The 18941-nt window shown below is 43.3% G+C and overlaps 1 protein-coding gene across 1 annotated transcript in view; it reads right to left on the minus strand.

Annotated features, from left to right (window-relative positions):
* Positions 1-18941, minus strand: part of IPO9 (importin 9) — a 39474-nt gene that overhangs the window by 10597 nt on the left and 9936 nt on the right. Inside the window, exons 2-17 of the mRNA XM_053998081.1 lie at positions 18492-18553; positions 17826-17912; positions 16673-16874; positions 16143-16231; positions 15780-15866; positions 13985-14104; positions 9431-9531; positions 8090-8148; positions 7447-7598; positions 6329-6427; positions 6086-6192; positions 4750-4889; positions 2958-3117; positions 1778-2004; positions 1434-1582; positions 449-577 (exon numbers count right to left, since the gene is read on the minus strand). Of these exons, the coding sequence (XP_053854056.1) occupies positions 449-577; positions 1434-1582; positions 1778-2004; positions 2958-3117; positions 4750-4889; positions 6086-6192; positions 6329-6427; positions 7447-7598; positions 8090-8148; positions 9431-9531; positions 13985-14104; positions 15780-15866; positions 16143-16231; positions 16673-16874; positions 17826-17912; positions 18492-18553 (1970 nt within the window). The remainder of the gene's footprint in view (positions 1-448; positions 578-1433; positions 1583-1777; positions 2005-2957; positions 3118-4749; positions 4890-6085; positions 6193-6328; positions 6428-7446; positions 7599-8089; positions 8149-9430; positions 9532-13984; positions 14105-15779; positions 15867-16142; positions 16232-16672; positions 16875-17825; positions 17913-18491; positions 18554-18941) is intronic.

The raw sequence follows: 18941 nt of genomic DNA on the forward strand, positions 1-18941 counted from the left end.
AGGGTTTTTGCTGTCCTGTGCTTGTGAAAGTTCCTGAAGATAGCCCCTGCCATTACCTAGTGTGATAAATGTTATGGGGGCAGAAAAGCATTACAGGTTTGCTTAATTGCTTGGGTTTTTTTTTTTTTTTTTTTTTGTGTTCTTGGGCTTTGGTTGGTAGGTTCTTTTAACATGCTCCAGTGCACTAAAATAGAAAAAACATCCAGGCTGTTGCCTTTCTCACTGTAGTTCTCCACATTCAGGAATGATCAGGAAAAGTCACTGCAGGCCCTGAACAACAGTACTTTCATGGTAAACTGGAGGTGGCAGAAGCTGTGGGGGGCTGCTGGTACAGCAGCTGGCAAGAACAGCCTGGGCTTCCTCAAAGGCTGTGTCACCTCTCTCGGACTGGTACAGCCCTGCCATCCTCCCCACAGTGTCACCTGCCTCCCCCTCCCCACAGGGGTACCTGCATAGTAGCATTGTCATCTGTGTTCAGGCTGCACTGTGCCACTGCAGGGAATGCCTGGCAGATGAGGAGCTGAGACAGAGGGGGTTTTGTATTCCTCACAACTGTAGTCAGTATATCAATAGAAGTCTGAAAGGAAAGCACAAACTGTCACAGCAGCAGCCACATTACTTGAAGTCACCACTACCCACCCCTGCTGCAAACATCAAAGGTGTGAACTGCAAGGATGTGGCCACTGCTGCAACCACACCCTGAACTCACAGTCTAGAATAATTTTTAAATGTGAGGACCCTGGAGTCACACACCCCAAGCATCACTGGTGTGAGCTGTAGAAGTTCCCATGATAGTTCCCACATTAAGAGCAGTGTCACCACTCAAACATGGCAAACAGATGCATGCTAATCAGAACAGCCAGAGAACTGTTCAAGCTGACTTGTTCCATTTTGGTTATATTGATTTAAATTTATTTTAATTACCCATAAGCAATTGCTACAGTCATGCCAATTAACAGATTATATGCATATTGATCTGGATGTTTATGAATTTAATTCCATACAACCATTCTACCCAGTCAGTGCTCCATCTTTTATTAGGGCGCCTGCATAATTTATCTCCAATTCATACATATGTGATGCATAAATCAGAAAAAGCCTTAGGAAGAAATGCAAGGAAAAGCTGTGTAGTCTGCTGGGAGAAGAGACTATTCCTGCTGAAAGATGGCAATGTCACAGCAAAATGACTGGGGATGACTGATACTGTGGAGACTGGAAGAAGGCCAGAGAAGCAGTTTAAAGCAAACTTTTGGAAACATCTTCCTGCACCTGCAGTTTGCCTCTTCTCCACAGAGAAATCTCCCTCAGTGACTGAAGCCATTGCTCCAAAGCATGTCCACTGCAGCCCTTCTGCCCTTTGCAGAGCAGCCACCCCAGGTGTTACTGAACAGGGAACATCTCCAGCCCAGGCCATGTCCCACTGAAGCACTTACTGCACACAGCCCCGCCGGGATCTTGTCAGCTGGGGCCTGCATGATGCTGACAAGGGTTGGGATCAGCCTCATCTGCATTGGACCCTGGCAGGCTTCTATTTGAGCTAGCTCCTTAAAAATATCCTGGGCAAGAGAAGCAACAACAGGATCTGGAGAGAGAAAGCACTGTTTACTAAAACACACACATCTCAATCTTTGCCACCACTATTTTGGCTGGGCAAGGCAGCAAGTTTCCCCTCTACCACAGGAATCAATGTTCATTCAATGACCATTGATTAAGCTTTCAGCAGCAGGATTCAACAGCAAAACCAACTGTGCTTTGGGAATGGAAGTGGAATGCATACCGTTACTGTACTTGAGGAATATTGCAATGGTGAAGGGGCAGATCTTGTTCTCCATGCTGGCTGTAAACGCCGCGTCCACCGTGCACACAATGCACAGTGTCTCCATCACCAGGTTCAGCACCTCGGAGCTGAACTGAGTTGCCAAGTGGATCAGGCCATCCAGAATGCTGGGAAGGAAAGGCTGCAACACGTGGGTGCTCTCAGAGATCTTCAGCTGGTCACAGTAGCTAGATGAGAAATTTGTGATACAAAAATACATTCCTAATATATTGAAGTAACTTAAATATATTCCATTCTGGATAATACATGAGGGGCTGATCCATCCTGTCCATTCTTATTCCTTAAGTTCACGCCTCTAGGACTTCTCCTTCAGTCCACTACTGCTTGACCTCCCAGCAGCTCAGCAGGAAGGAGGAGGAAAGCTCTCACCAGAAATCTTCCCTCTGCATTCCACACAAAGCAGAGTTGAGCCGAGTGATGTTAGAAGCTTCTACTGCCCCTCAGTGACAGATCTCTCCTAAGAGCTGCCCATCGATGGAGAAAAGGAAAAAGTCCAGGACAGACACTGCTTACAAAGTGTTTCGTTACCATGTTCTACAAGTGACCTGGGGTGTGATAAAGCAATTTCAGGAATAACTAAGTCATAAATCTCCAACTTCATTTATTCATTAACATTTCAGTGCAAATAAGACAAAGTGCTCTGTTTGGAAGTGGTGAACAGTTAGGTTTTAGCAGATTTTTTGTGACTTTTTTTTTGATTTTACACTAATGTTCATCAAGTACAGCAGAGCTTCCTTCTGACAAAAATGGGATAAGGAAATCAAACCCCAAACACTCTTTATTGCTGTGATTGGCTCCACAGGCCTGTATGATGTCAGTCACCTTTATGACCAAACAGGAATAATCTGGGTTTCATCCAACACTACCTAGTGTTGCTCCTCCCTGTGACCATATCCATCACAACACTTTACTGTAGCCAACCTTGAATCTCAATTCCATATTCCTCATTAGAGTTATTCTATTTTGAACTTGTTTGCCTATGCTTTTTAAGCTGATGTCTATTTCATTCAAAGCAAAACCTCCCACAGCCCAAACAGAAATGCTATTTTTACAAACCAGTTTATCAGTGCGATCTATAGCCCCGTCCCTGGGGCTGTGGAATAGCCCAGGGTTTGCTTACCCCCAGATGGCTCTGACTGCAGAGATCCGGACAGAGGGGGGCTGGGTTTCGTGCAATCCACTGACAGTGGCTTGCAGGAATTGCTGGATGAGCTCTGGAGACATGGCCACAGTGAAACGGCTGGCAGCCCACAGGGCCCGGCCCAGGAGGAAAGGAGACACTGCAGCAAAACAAAAAACCTCAGTTGTTTCAGAGTAAGCTTTATGAGTTTAAAATCACAGCTGCTTCCATCCATTATTTAAAATCTTGTCATCTCAATAGGAAAACACTGAATGTGACACACAAGACAAGTGTGCCAGCATACAAAGAATTTTTGTTCATGGGCAGAATCTGGTTTATTTTCTTAGTTATTTCAAAGAGTAATTTCTCATTTATTAAAAAACCTCCTCAAGTATTCACACTTGAACTTTTTAATCACTGAACAAAAGCAAAGGAAGAGAACAGAGGCGTTTCCACTAATTCCCATTTATCCAGCTCAATATTCTGTCCCCAGCTGAAGAAAAGAGCAGCATCTTAGGGAGAAGCATTAGAACAACAGAGCCATACCCAGGGACCTTTCACAGATTACATTACTAGTTTGCAGCCATCACCCTGCAGTTACAGAATGGAATTCTGTGGTTCACCAGCACCACAGAAACAGTGGACATTCATTATCCACTCACTTGCTTCCACTCACCAAGGTATGATATATCTTTATCACACTTAATCCTGCTGCCTTTTCAGACTATGAATCTCCTTACCTATCTAGGCTCGCCTCAAAGTGATGATGCTCTCTGTTCCTCAGCATCTTTACTGCCATTATTTATGCTCCTGCAAGTACTAATTTTAAGATGAGGACATAAAACACTCTGTGCAAGATGTACAGCAAGAGAAGAGCTTTGTTCTTTAAGTCAGTATCATAAAACACTACATTTCTTTGTAGGTACCATTACTGACCATTAAATGGATATCCTTGGAGAGCCATCAACACACTGACTCCAGAGCCCTTCCAGAGCACAGCAGCTCATTTACAACCCAATGCCACACATGTAAATGAATGTAAATATATGGAAATTGCTGTGGTTGGTTTCTTACATGCATTGCACACTAGTTCTTCACTCAACATTAACACAAAGAAAAGAAAAACCCCTTCTTTGTAATGGGATAAATAAGTGTTTCTTTGATGAAAAAGGATCCCAGGAACCAGTTTCTTCTACACTGACAACTCAATGTGGACTCATCAATGATACTCACATTAATGCCTTAAATGTCTAAAATTTTAATTTGCAAGGACTTTTGAGGTCTGACTTTCAACAATTCCTCTGATTTTCTTGCACACTGATGTAAGATAACACAGAGAGCAAAATCCTGCTGAGTTCCCAATAACAGAATCCCATTTAGCCGAGAGCATTATTTGAATTCATGTGCTACAACTCATGTCAGCCTCAGCATAAAACAAATGGGATGACATGGTGCAGCAGGAATTCTGAAGGCGGTTAAACACTGCTGGTGACTTTCCCAGGAACAGACACAAGACATCAGAACAGCTATTTTCCACCCAGCTCCTCAAACCCTACAAGCTCATGCATCCAGCCAACAATGAGATCCAGCTGAAAGCACAGTCCCACATATAAAGGACTTACACTAGAACTGGGAGCACGTGGGAACTCACAAGATTTATTTTTTTCACATGAGCAAGGTGCACAAGTGCATTTCCCAATACCTCATGCACACATCAACCTGACTGATTCATCAGAGACTCCCAGTGTCTGGCACCCAGCAGTTATTCCCAGGGATGCAGGGTCCCACATACCTGAAAGGTTGAGGTCTGCTAGGACCACGTTTGTCAGGAAGCCATGCATATCAAAGTGTATTCTCCCATTCTTCACACTGTCTGTGATTATAGACTTGACTGAGCCCAGGGCCAGCATACAGGCTTCATGTATTTTCCACCTGCAAAATAGTTCAGATGCCTTAAGACTTTTCCTCTGTGATCACTCAAGAAATAAATACATATTGTGAAGTGAAGTCACAAGTAATTTTCTGGTCTAAGCTACGACAACTATTTCCTTGATCCCAAAAGAGAATATAGAAAAGCCCTTAAAGGGATTAACATTCACAAACTGCAAGACGCGGGCTTGGAAACTCCCTCAGGATGGGCAGCATTCTCAGTCACTTCCTAAAATACTGGTGGAATAGTTGCTACTTGTACCAATTTTGTTCCCATAATAAAAAAGCATCTCTTCCATGAAAGCTTGTGTTTTAGCCATGCCTTCATAATTTATATGCAGAAGCACTGGGATACCCAGTACATTAAAGGTTTAAGAACATCTAATTTTGCATTAACATTTTGTTAATTATGATGATATAGAGCTATGTGCAAATACACTTCTCCTTGGTTTTATTTGTGAAGCCAAGAACCTACTTTACAACTTCTCACAACTGAGGCAGATGGGGACCTAATGTCTGATTTTGCAGCCATTCCACTGCTGCTCATTATCAGAGGGGCTCCTCTGACACTAATATTCAAAATAAACACAAACACTGAACCAATGCACTGTAAAAACCAGGAGAGAATCTGTGGACCAACAACCAGGTACTCCTGCAGTGGAGTTTTCTTCTATCCCCAAACAGCATTAAAAACTGCATCTCTGAAGTTCTAAAATTGAACACATACATCTGCATACAGCACCACTCTTCTTGACATCAAGTAAAAAAAAATTTTTTTTTTTACACACACACACACACACACACATATATATATATTCCTGAAAACTTTATCCCAATTAACTGAACATGAAGTATTGCAAATTTCTCTTCTGATTTTCTATAAGTAATTGTCATTTCCCATGAGATGTTTTAAGGAACATCAAGCTCTGAAGGGAGGGAGCCTTGGCACAGATAACTTGTGCTAGGAACTGCCCAAAGTACTCCACATGGAGATTTCACCATCTGGCTCAAGAATTGCTGTACTTTCTTTTGCTTCTTCTAATGAGAGCTCTCCAGCTCAATCCTCGCTCTTCAGTAGCATTGTCACAAATGAAATGTGATTAAATCATGGTGCACCCAGTGCTGCAGATGAGCTCGACACCCATCCCAGCGCCGTCCCCTCCGCCCCAGCGCCGTCCCCCCCTGCCCCAGCCCCTCACCAGTGCTCAGCACCGCTGTTTTTAGCCTGCTCAGCTTCCTGCAAATGCCTCGTAGCTGCTGCAGCCAGAGCAGTTGCACTCTCATTCTGGAAATCAGCAGCCACAGCCTGTGCACAAGGAAATGGTAACACTCATTTGTATGGACTGTTAAAAGTTGGCCTTTTGTCTAAATGCCCTTCCTGAGGGCAGGTTTGATACTTGTTATTACTACTTCAGTATCTAAATGTGGAATATATTTCATACCAGCAGGAGATCCTGAGCAGCAATTCTCACTGTGTAGGAAAATGTATCATCATCTTCATCCTCCACAAACTGCTGCGGATTTGCAGTCCAAACTTTAATCTAGAGGAGACAAAAAGGACAGGGCAGCTGAGAATTCAGGACACCATCGGTAAAAGGCAGCTTTTCTGTTCCCTGCAACCTGTGTTGGAAAACTACTTTCAGAATTTTTCTCTTCCACAGGAAGTCTTCATCCTCAACTGATTTTTCTTCTATTCCATTGGAGAAACCTTTGAAAAGAAGAAACTCTCTTTGTTCCAAGCTCATCTTGCTCTTCTGCCCCTCATTTGAGATCAGAGTTTGACAGAACTAATGACTGACGTGGAATCAATGCTACACAGCTTTATTTTTAGATGAGGAATGGGAGAAGCAGACAAATCTTCTAACAGAGTGCTTGTTTTTATGCATGTCTACCTAAAGTAAAAGATGATGGTTGTCACACTTGAGAGGCCAGGAGCTATGCAGAATTTCAGTACAAATTATTTCACCTTACTAGCACAACATTTTTGCTCTCACAGAAAGCTGTTTATTCCCTTCAGCATGAAAATCCTCATTTTCACAGCACATGGAAGAATGAATGAAGAAAGCCTGAAGGAGCTGAGGTTGTTCAGCCTGGAGAAGATCCCAGGAGGACCTTATAATTGCCTTAAAATTAAAGCCCTTTGACCAGGGCCCCAGGACAAGGGGCAAGATGGGAGGTTTAGATTACAGAATAAATTCCTTACTAAGGGGGTGCTGAGACACTGGATATGTTGCCCAGAGAAGTTGTGAATGTCCCATCACTGAAAGTGTTCAAGGCCAGGCTGGATGGGGCTTGGAGGAACCTGGGATAGTGGAAGGTTGCACCCAGGGCAGGGGGTGGAACAGGATGGGCTTTAAAGTCCCTTCTGACCCAAACCCTTCTGTGATCTCTGATTTACTGTTCACCTTGTACCATTCTGGAACCTCTAAGTGCTGCCACGGCAAAGTGATGGGACAGACTGTAAGATTACAGCAGCTTCCACGCACTGAAACTCTTCCCAGGACACTTGCGGTTTAAATCTCGCATTTCCTTTTTTCATACACAACACAAACATGCTCACCTGCTCTTCTGTGATCTGCATGTAAAGCAGGATGTAATAGATCAGGTCTGGCAGAGCCTTCTTCACTGTGCTCTTAAATTTGTTGTTTTCCAACAAGGCATGAACAAATTCAAATATGCTGAACACCAGATTTTCAAAGCCCAGAACTTCACCTGAACAAAGTGGAAAAAACAAAAAAGAACATGACTGAATATGCCAACATACAAAAAGGTACAAATGGATGTGAAAATAATTACAAACTGTTAGCTTCTCTGAGCAGATATTTATTCATTCTCCTGGACTAGCAAGTGCAGCAGCAGCCCCAGGAGGATTTCAGACCTCACCACTTTCTGCTCTCTTCCCACCACACATCCCTAATTAAAATTTATCAAGCTCAACCTAAAACCTATTTGATTTTCTTTTGTCCCACTACTTTTACCTCAATATTGTTGCCAAATTCACTCCTTGGGCCATTAGAAAACTTAAATTGTGTGCCTTCATTGATCACAATCACAAGTAATTTGCAAAGAAGTGATGGACACCATTCTAATATGGTAAATGCACCTTCAGCACCATCTCCCACGGTGTTTCAGTCAGTTTTGGCAGCAATATTGAGGTAACTCCATTCCTCTTCAAACTGCAGAAGTGAAGTGCAAGTTCTTACCATCAGAATCCACAGGATCCTCCACCTCTTCCGTGTAATTTACTTCTGTTCTCACATAAGTGGATGGAGTTAAGGAAATGCTTTTTTTTAAACAACATCTATTTTGGAATTAATCTGTTCCTGTCTTAAAATTCCTGATAACTTGGGAAGGTTTCGTTCTTTAAAAGGCCTTTGATTTTGTGTAGAGTCCTGTGCTTCAGGACACAGAGACAACAACCCCAGGAGCTCCTGGCTTTGTGCATTGCCCAAGTTCAAAGACCACTTTCTACAGAACACTCACACATCACTTCAGCACATCTTTGATTATTTGATTAACTTAGATCAAACTCATCAAGGTAACCCAAAAATTCATTTATGTTTGCAAGAACAGAACCCCCCAGACTCGTTCTTTCCAGGGGATGTGAGCCAATTCAACATCTCATTGCTGCTCAAGGGTGAGGAACCACCCCATGCTCCCACATCCTACCTTAGGTTGGCTCTGCTCCTTACCAAACTTCTCCATAAGCACCAGCCCTGGGAAATGACAAAAAACTAACCTGGGGGTAAGAAGGAAGGAGTTTTCTTTGCGGATGGTGAACTGAAGATCCAACAAGCACCAGAGCAAACACAAAGAAAGGAAGAACAAGCCTCTCCCCTTTTGCAAACAAAAGCCCATTTTGTTTGTCCATACCAACAGGACTGTAGTAGGAGTAAGGACAGGAGAGGGAGAAATACACCATCAAAAATCCAACAAACAGCTCCTTGTATTTTCATAGATTCACAATACATTTTGGGTTGGAAGGGATCTTAAAGACCATGTAGTTCCAATCTCCCTGCCATGGGCAGGGACACCTTCCACTGTATTTTAACAGAGGTCTGAAAAAACAATATGGAGAGATTTGAGTTGTCAGTTTTCAAGTACAGGGCAATGCAAACACAGACCACTCTGACACAGCTGGGTGTGCAGTGGAGCACTGACTGAAAATTCAAATGGCAAATCAGCTTCTGCAGCAAGTGCAATCAGCCATTAGTTCTGCTGCAGCAAAAGGTACTGCTGGTTCTCCTTCTCCTAAAGTCCTTACACTGTGAACAGCATCTTTTTAAGAAGACAATTTTTACCAAAAAGGACCAGAAACAATGCAGAGCTTGTGGCAATTCTACAGGGCACAGGCATCAATCAGCATACATTTTAAGCTAAAAGAAACTTAATGGAGCCTCCAGAAGTAACAGAAAGATCCTGTTTTGTCTGGCAGGGCAGAACACTCTGTGCATTGTGCTTCTCCAGCAGTCAGGTCATTACTGGGTACGAGACTGAGTTTGTCTTGTTCGATTCCAGTTAAACACGTTCACTACCAAGGATATAAAGCAGCACTTTCCGTAAGGGTGTTCCAGACAATGGGCAGGATCTGCTGCATTGATGAAATCATGTGCTTTGGGTAGTTTTTCACAAGTGCTGTCACAGCCTGGAACCAAAAAGAGTATCAGTCAAAAGTGAAACTGGGAAAGCCATCAACACACTCAAATCACAGGCTGCTGTTTCATTAACAACTGAGATCATCCAAAGGCTTCCTGTCACCAAGGTCACCTCTCACTCCTGACCGCACAGTCCCCTCTCTCAAACACTCACCAACACACTTCTCTTGGTGTTTCTTCCTTTGCAGGGAAGCAAAGGAATAACACAAGATGTGGCACTCTGGATGAAGACAATGCGGTGCTAAGACAATGACTCAAATCCAGAGCACATCACTGTGCAGCGCTGTCTGGATACAATTATCCTGGAAGTGTCTTGTCCCAGAAAAAGAATTCTAATGTAATGTAAAACCAGACTACTGCCCATTTTCCACACTTCTACTCATGCAAGCAACACATCCATTGCACATCCAAGGAGTAGCTGGAGAAGCAAACACCCACCCAGATCAATTCCCTTCCTGTTCTGCTGCGGGCACTGGTGGCTGTGCCAGCACAGCACAGGGGCTTCTCTGGGAGCAGCTTAGCAGCTCCACAGGGGATTGTGCCTAGACTTTCATGAAGCTGATCATCCTGACTTAGGGGAGCTCTTCCACCGACACTTGCCTTTTGGGACCCTCCAGGAGTGAGAGAGCTCTCACTCCTTCCTCTCCTCCCCAGGGGCACAGCTCCAGCTGTGTTACACTTGTTACAGGCTAACAGCCTCTCACAAACTGCCTGAGAGGTGCTGCTCCCAGACACACGGGTGTCAGTTTGTTTGTGCTTACCCAGTACAAACCACTCTGCACAGTTTGTTTGCAGCATTAGGTACATTAATAGAAACAAAAAAATAGTAATTCACCTTCCAGAAAAACAACAGCAATCTAATATCAGTATTGGAGATGAGCAGGAGATGAGTCAGGAATAACCCAGTTATGTGGGTTTGGGAATGAGTCTGGCAGGTGCTAGAAAGAAACATTACAGAAAAGACCCGCTGAAGTCTCTGGAAAAAAAAAATTATGCAGATTCTGGCAAAGGAAGTGAATCTGATCTTCAGGACTGCTGCAAACTCAACACCCTGCTAGGGCCACAGGAGCATCCCAACAGACTTGTTCCATATGCCACTCCATATGAACCCTATGTAAATGTTTCTAAGATCTACGCCCAACCAACTCTGCAGGAAGCGCTGCTGGAGTGCTAAGGGAGCTCTTCAATTGTAGGCTCTGCAGTTGTAACAATAGAAAGCTGCATTTGCAAGGTCACCACAGTCCTGCAGAGCAAGTCATTAAAAAACAGAGCACTCTCCTGTCAGATGTTGTATTTCAACCCCTGGCCCCTCATTCTGCCAATTCCCACTGCTTGTCTGAACTCAAAGAACTGCTTCACAGATCCTCTGCCAATCTCCACGTATTATTCCACCACCTATTAATCCTTCAAGAAAGCCCTTATCCTTCTCTCTTCAGAGCACTGCTCCTTCAAGTCACTCTATCAAAGCCTTTTATTGCTTCTTTTCCTGTCTTCATCTTTAAATGGAGAAGAAATCCCTAAATTTTTGGATAAAAAGCTTAAAATACACACTAGAGAGCACGCTAAAGCTGACTGTCAGTCAAAGTCCAGCAGTGGCAGGTTGAAGTACCTTGTTCATAAAATTGGGAAGTTTGTCCCAAGACACAGATCCCACCTCATCTTCCATCCAAGAACAAAGAGGTTAGTATTAATTATTTTTTTTTCTAGCTAATTATTTGTTCCAGCATCAGGAAAAATGCAAGCATTTGACCCACAGGTGTTGAACAGCTTCTAAGCACAAATGAAAAAGCACAACAGCAAGGCTGCAAGATGCTTTAGATTGTTGGTTAATTGGTGTTCCTGATATATTACTGCACACTAGTACACCATTGTATTCCAATTTGCATTCCATTATTGTGAAATTTGCCTTAAATCTGACACCTGTTTTGTTTAATCACTCTGTTTCTCTCAAAACGATCAATAGTAGCATGTTCAACACTGGAATTAGGATTCAAGAATTGCAAAGTTGCAGCTCATTCATCCTTAGAGACACCAATTTAATTCATGCTGAACTATCAAACACAACGATAAATTACCCCATGGGTATTTCCTTCTAGTCCTCACATTTGGTATTTTTGTTGTGGCCAAACCTCCCATCTCCTCCAAGGATAAAAGGCTCTGATTTTCTGCTGATAACTGCTTAAAAACTTGTAACTATTCTGGGAACAACTTGGGACACATTATCCATCAGTGGTTCCCCATGATGTGATCCAAACTATTCACTCCCCTAAGCAGGATAACTGTCCCAGCGAATCAGGCAGAGGTGCACACTGCAATAGCATTCCTTAAAGCTTCTGCCACTGTCCTGCAGAACATTCTGACATGGACAGCACAACAGTTTAGGTCACGACTGCCTCTGACTTCCATCAAGAACTCCAGGAACCTTGGAGTACAAAGCTCTCAAGTGACAGGGAAGGGGAAAAAAAAGTCTTCCTGTCATTTTCCACATAGCACTTCATTAAGGACAAGGAGATGGAATTGAGCTTGCATCTGGTTGAAAATGTGCTATAAAAAAAATCTCAATTCCCTCTTCCATTGCATCAGCTTTTCAAGGGGTTCCTGTAATGACCTCATCTGTAGAGCTGGTTTAAATAATCCCCTAAGGTTTCTTACTTCTGCATTACAATGACTATAAAATCCACCCCTCTGAAAGTGAACTTCACCTGAATCCCTTTTTCCCCAGAAAATTGCTATATCATCAGCTTAGAAACCCTAAGTTACAAAACCATGAATTGCCTTAAGTCAACAGCCAGAACACTCATCTCTTCAAAAAGAGCCTCCTACAAACCACTTGTCAGCAGATCTCCTGAATTTCCTGTTTAAATCCACACTGCTTCTCTGCTGCCATCGATGCCACCCGACACACAGCAGTGTATTCAGATCCAAATCCTCTTGTGCTGCACCTCCCTGGCAGAGGCCCTCACACAGCTAAGGAGCAGAGCAAGAATAAGGTGACATTTCCTCAGAGACTTTCCCAGCCTGTCACATTGTTCAAGAACCTCCTGGAGAGACCAGTGCTGACATACCCATACAAACAGCCCAATGCCAGCAAGCAGTTATTATTTAAATAACAGAAAAGGCTGCAGAATGCATGGATGTAATGACAACAGAACTGGCCTGGCCTGGTTTAGAGCAAAGCCATCAGTTACAACTGCTTTCTGTGGAGACTGAAAAATACCACTACTCATTAACAATCTAAATGTGAGTATCTGGAGTAAGAGATCCAAATATTCTTGAGCTGCAGCCTGTTCATATTGAGATGATACCCTGCAGTGTTCCTTTCATGTTGCTGTTCCTATAAATCACTGCCCCAGGAATCCCAGTGCACAGGCAACAAAAAGGGAAAAAAAAAAAACCACAAGAGACACCCTCTCAACAAAAACTGTGAAGCCAAGCCTTCCCCAAACTGCTTTTCAGTAGTGCTGCACAGCAAGAAGAGCTCCAGCTGTTCTTAGAGGATGAGACATGCAGCCCCTCACTGAGAAGCCACAGGATGCCCAGACCAGATACTGCTGCCTTGAACAGGGCTGAGACAAGTTCTACCACACAGAGCTCAGGAGCTGCTGGTTTGTGTAACACAATAGCACCCTCCCAGCATGTATTTTCATTACTTCAGCACAAAGCTGGTCATCCTGAAAAACTTTTGACACTTGTCTTCAATAACTTCCTTATTGCTTTCTTCATGGAACTGAATGGGCCTCAGTGCCCATCCTCAGAAACCTGTACACTGACCTGAGTGTTGCTCACCCCAGCACACAGGCAGGGAAATGAAAGATCTGGATTTGATCCTGCAACTGATGCTTTTGGCTTTTTGCTCTCCCATGCTGCAGGCAGCATACCCTACAGCTCCAGAGGTTTCCAAGCTGTTACAGGGGTCTGCACTGGCCCTCGTCCCCCTGCACACAGAGCTCTCCAATCCAATCTCCTCTCTACATCAGGGGAAACCAGGACAGTAGAAAGACCTTCCATCTCTCTTTCTCAGAAATCACTTAGCATTAAAGAACAGGCAAGTTCCAGAAAAGCACCTGCACTTAATAAGCTTTTACAGCTTCACTGCAGCAGAATTCTGCAGCACCTTTAGAAAAGATTGGTATATAACTACAGATTATGATGTCCAAGACATATCCAAGATACATTAGATCAGCAAATGGCAGAGACAGATGGTCCTATGGATCAGATTCCTGTGGATCATTTTACAGACAGATCCTCATGGATCTCATCATAGGTATCTTCAGTACAGGCGAACAACTTATTTCACTGTTGATGGTGCTGGAAGCCAAAAGCTTCACTGTTCACACCATGAGCAATACTGGGAGATGTGCCACTTGAGTTTGTCTTCCAGCACATGTGAGTGTGTGTTGGTATTAAATTCTTTCTCCACTTAACCAGCCCTAAGTGACTCACCTTTAAAACTTCCATCTTAAACCCGCTGTCCGATGTTGGTCCATCAGGCATCTGCAGGGCCTGGACAAAGGCCTCTGTAAACTGCTGCACCACAGGAAAAATCAGGACCTTGGCAGCACCCTGGTTACAGACAATGAAAGCACAGCTGAATACCAGATACAGAACCCCCACATCTGACAGGTAAAGCACTAGAAGCAACAGCAAATGCACTTTTCTGGTACAAAATAGAAGAGAAACTCATGGCAACTGCAGAATACTGCAAAGTCACACGAAATCTGTTTCAGACATCACTTGGGCTCTCTCTTTAGGCAAGGAACTAAGCTCAGCTGAATCCCACTCTTCAGAACCCCACAGCACAGGCTCCCACAAAACACTCACATCCAACTTATCAATTTGGAGTCTCAAGAGAGATCCAGACAATCCAGTCTGGAGAGCCCCAGGAACAGTGCTCACCCCATCCTAGAGAGGCATTTCATTAGATGAGCTGAATCCTGCCCTGCACCCCAGCACCCCCAGGCTTCAAAACCAACCTGGGGTGGCTCCATCACACACACAATCACCCCAAACCCTGCCATTTATCTCCCTGCAGGGCCTCCATCTCCCAAACCAAACAAGCTGAGTATCAACAGCTGGCCTGAAGATCAACAGGATGATTCTTCCTAGGAAAATGCAGCAAGTATTTTTCCAGAGCACTCCATAAGCAGTAATTGGCAGAGCAAGTAATACAGGACCAAAATAATTTTATTGAGATTATTCCTCATAAATCCATAGCCAGGACAGCGAAGTCCTATGTTTAAATCAATTAGGAAATGCCATTTATAAAAAGATTCCCTTTTTCTTTTTTTTAAGTAAAATTTCAATAGAGAAGATTTAGTATTCAATGCAAAGGACACTTCCAGCCCTTCTCCAGAATAAGAGTGGGGAGCTACTGCTATCTCTTAGATACTGGTATCAGCTGCATGATACAATGCATGAATAACCTTGTCATGGCAGTACAGATACAATGTAATTACCAGAACTTTCCAAAAGTCTGTACTGGATTGCTCCCTGTGCAAACAGGGAGGGAACAGCACATCGAGCCACTCAGCAGTGACCAGCCACTAGACTGAGAGTCACCCTTCCCTATCTTCACACCCCAAAAGTTAAAAATAACCATTTATTGTCTGGGAGTGCTGGAAAAGCCACTTGTCAGAGGCCATTTAAAATGCAGATGTGCTCAATTAGAGCCAGACAGCAGACTCATGTCTAAAGCTGCTTGACTGCTGTGTTTGTTTCTTAACAGCTATTTTTCCAAAACTGGGCTGGGTTTGGCTTCCCCCACCCCTTCAGGAACACAAGGCCAAGGTGCCTCCTGAAGCACGAGGTGAAGCTCCAGGAGGAGCCTGGAACCAAAGCCTCACCCAAGGGTCCCTCGTTATCCAGGTGCCCAAGGCCTGGCAGGTGATCGGGACACACGGCTCAGCTGAAGGCTGGAAGCTAAGCCACAGATTTCCAAACGAAGGGATGATACTCTATCTCCTCCCCATGCTGACTCCCCCCTTTCTTGAGCTCTTACAAGCATGTCTGTTGATAAACCATAAATTAACCTTAATTATGGAAACTAAGTCCCACTATCAAGGCATGCATGTAAAGCAGGGAGTCAGCTACTTTACATGTATTAAATTACAGCCTCTTCCCCCGAATTGCAGCTGACACAGTATGTAATTTTCAAGTGTTACATTTCCATATTAACTATTATTTAGAACCTCACTCAGTTTGAATTCAAAGTATCATGTATGTCAAGTTAAATTCTTGCCTTTTCCAACTCCTCCATGTTACAGATCATGTGGGCACACGTGGTAAATATCTCCACTGCACGTGACCTCGTGCGAATCCCATACACCTAGACAAAAGTTAAACATCAGGAACACAACATTCTTTTTACACAAGATACTTCCTTTTAATTGTATTTCATTTTTGCTTTAGCTTTATTTTCTTATTATTGGCTTCAACTTTTCTGTTGAAACATTAGCTGCCATCAACTATTATATCATCAAGAAAATACTTTAAGTCTAACTCATACTACAGTATGACTTAACCATTAAATCTGGAGTTTCTATGTTTAAAGAAACATTCCCACTAATTTCATCCAATACCAACCTCACTGTGAAGATCATACCTCTGCCATTGTGAAAATTTTGTACATCTCTGGAAGAATAACTGGAGCTACAAGTGGCATCTGTATGTCCGTCACTTCTCGGGTAAATTCTAAAAAAAGGAAAAAGAAGAGTTCTTATAAGAAATCCAACTTGTAGGGAACAGCAGCAATAGAACCATTGGGAAACACTGAGTGTATTGAAACATGTTGATTTGCACTTCACTAGACAAGGGTCATCTGATCTAGCTGAGGCAATCCTCAAAGGCAAGCAGAAAAATGCCACACTAAAAGCTTCAGGTATCTGGAAAACAGCGTGTTACAGTCAAAGTCCCTGCTGAACTCTAACCTGCAGCACAGCACCTCCTTCCCCAGCTCTCATGACACCTGCTGAGCACACAATTCCACAGCCAGCAACAGGCACCAGGCCCAGGGGAAGAGAGGAAGAAAATTCCGATTTCTTCAATTTGGATGAAACGTGACAGAATACTGGCACAAGGAAAAGCCTGAACTGCTGCCTACAGCAGCCTTGCCCAGCCATGGCAGCCACAGACCTGTGAGCACTCTCATGGCTCCGTGCACTGCGTTGACATCGCCGCTGACCAGCATCTCCATGAGCAGGTTGAAGAGCTCGGGCCAGGCCTCGGGCCAGTCCCAGTGGGCGATGGCTGACACAGCGTAGGCGACGCTCGAGCGCACCTTGCTGATGGACTCCCTCAGCCCGTTGGGCAGCAGCTCCCTGATAGCGACTTTTGCCTGTAGAAAACAACAGCATTCAGAATAGATCCACGCCCATAGCACAATCTAATTTAAAAAAAATCTAAATTATGACTGCATCCTGATATTGATTAGATGCTGGTTTTACAAAATGAACATCCAGGAGACAAAAACACTCTTGCACACTACCTCCTATAATTTTTTAGAGAAAAGTGCATGGTGTATTTTAACACAGCATCATCTCACACACAGCATCAGACAAGCACAGAGTAAATAGCACACAGCTGCAACTACACAGGATGTACAGATCTACATGGAAAACATCCAGAGTTAGCCGAGATAAATCCCAGCTCCAGTGTCAGGGACTATGTTTGCTTACTTTGGAAGATTTCAGTAAACAAGAACAGTCACCCAGCCCAGAAGGGACAGGAAAAAATAAAAACCACTTCTGGGACATAATTCAAGCAATTATCTCTGGATGGGATGAATCATATTCTAGATATGAAAGATGCTCCAGTCAACAGTCTGAGTGGAAAGGGCTGGAATATCTGGCCATCTTAGCTGTTAAATACTCCTGCTGAACAGATTCTCAATGAAACCCAGCAGCTTTAAACTAAAATTTGTCATGGGAAAATAACCTTTAAGTCCCAAGATGTATAACAAAAGATTTAGCAAATCTCAAAAAAATAGACTGCCAGAATCAGTATTTGTGAAACTTAGGAAGCAGCTTTTCTTCTAGTCTTGTTCTGAGAATAACAGGAGCATTGTGGCTGAACTTTCCCTACAGGAAGCAGACCAAGCTTCTCAAGCCCAGTGCTGTTTTAAGCAACTGAAAACAGATTTTTGAAATGCAAAATGTCAAAAAACCTTAACTGAAGCCATTAATCCTCAAAATACACATGGGCACTGGTACTTCTTTAACTGTCTAAAGAATTAATATTCTTGATGGATAAAGTGTTTCAAACCAGATCATGTGAAACCAAGTCTTACCCTTTCTGTGGTCTCTGGAGGTCTAAACTTTTCAGACTGAGAGCACCAGTGAGTTTCCACATACTGTTTGAGAATAACGGACGCCAGCTGTATCAGGAGAGAGGTCAGGAATCAGGGACATATCCTGGAACCATTGCAAGGATCACCCCTGACCCATTTGCTCAGCCTCCCGTCCCATCATGCTTCTTTTAGAGTGGCATCAGGGCTTGCCAAAAATGAAAAAAAAAAAAACCATGAAATGGACCACAAAGTTACTGCAGTAAAAAGAACTGCTGGGTATCCACTAAGCAGCAATGGCCTGCATAGCAGTGACCCAAGGCAGCAGCTCTAGAAAGGCACAAGACTCAGGTCACAAAGTAACTAAAGAAATACAGAACCAAAACTTCCTTTCCAAGGAGGAAAACACCTACAGAAAAAGCTTCTGCAAAGAGAAGCCATACTTCTGCTTGCTGATGTCTACCACCCACCTGCTAAGCTGTGTCCATTTCCAGTAGAGTATTGTCTCAGCACCAGGTTTATTAAGTTCAAAAAATTTTACACCAGAATAATGTTGAAAGAAAGACTCAGAAAGCTACTTCAAATTTTTCACCTGGAAACATGGAAGAATATTTTAAAAACCGAGGAAATTTCCATCTAAATTCTTTCTGCAGTTCCAGGAAAACTCACCTGCCGGATGGCCAGAGCTCCCTGAGGATCCACAGTCAGTTCTGCTAAATGAACACCAAATTCTGCAGGGAAGAAACCCAAATATTTTATTGCCACACAGCAAAAGTCATCAAGATTTTTGGAGAAGGACATCATACCAATTGAGTGACTCATATGCAGGAAGGAGAAGGCAATTCCAAAGCACAGCTACTCAAATAAATCATAAGCATTAATTCTCCCCTGTGCTCCCCACAAAAAATTCATTTATTGTCTTGGCATCTTATTTTCTTCTCTCATGGGCAAAAAATTTTGCAATGCAGGCTAATAACAAGCAAATTATTGAAATACATATATAGAAGTCTTATCTACAATGTAAAATCATTACTCAAGTTTCTACAGGAGAGATGCATGGAAAGATCCAGGATGGAGCAAGACAGCAGCAGACTGGCAGCCAGCAGTGCCTTTTTGGAC

Source organism: Vidua macroura, chromosome 24, assembly GCF_024509145.1.
Source record: "Vidua macroura isolate BioBank_ID:100142 chromosome 24, ASM2450914v1, whole genome shotgun sequence".
In the NCBI taxonomy this organism is placed as follows: Eukaryota; Metazoa; Chordata; class Aves; order Passeriformes; family Viduidae; genus Vidua; species Vidua macroura.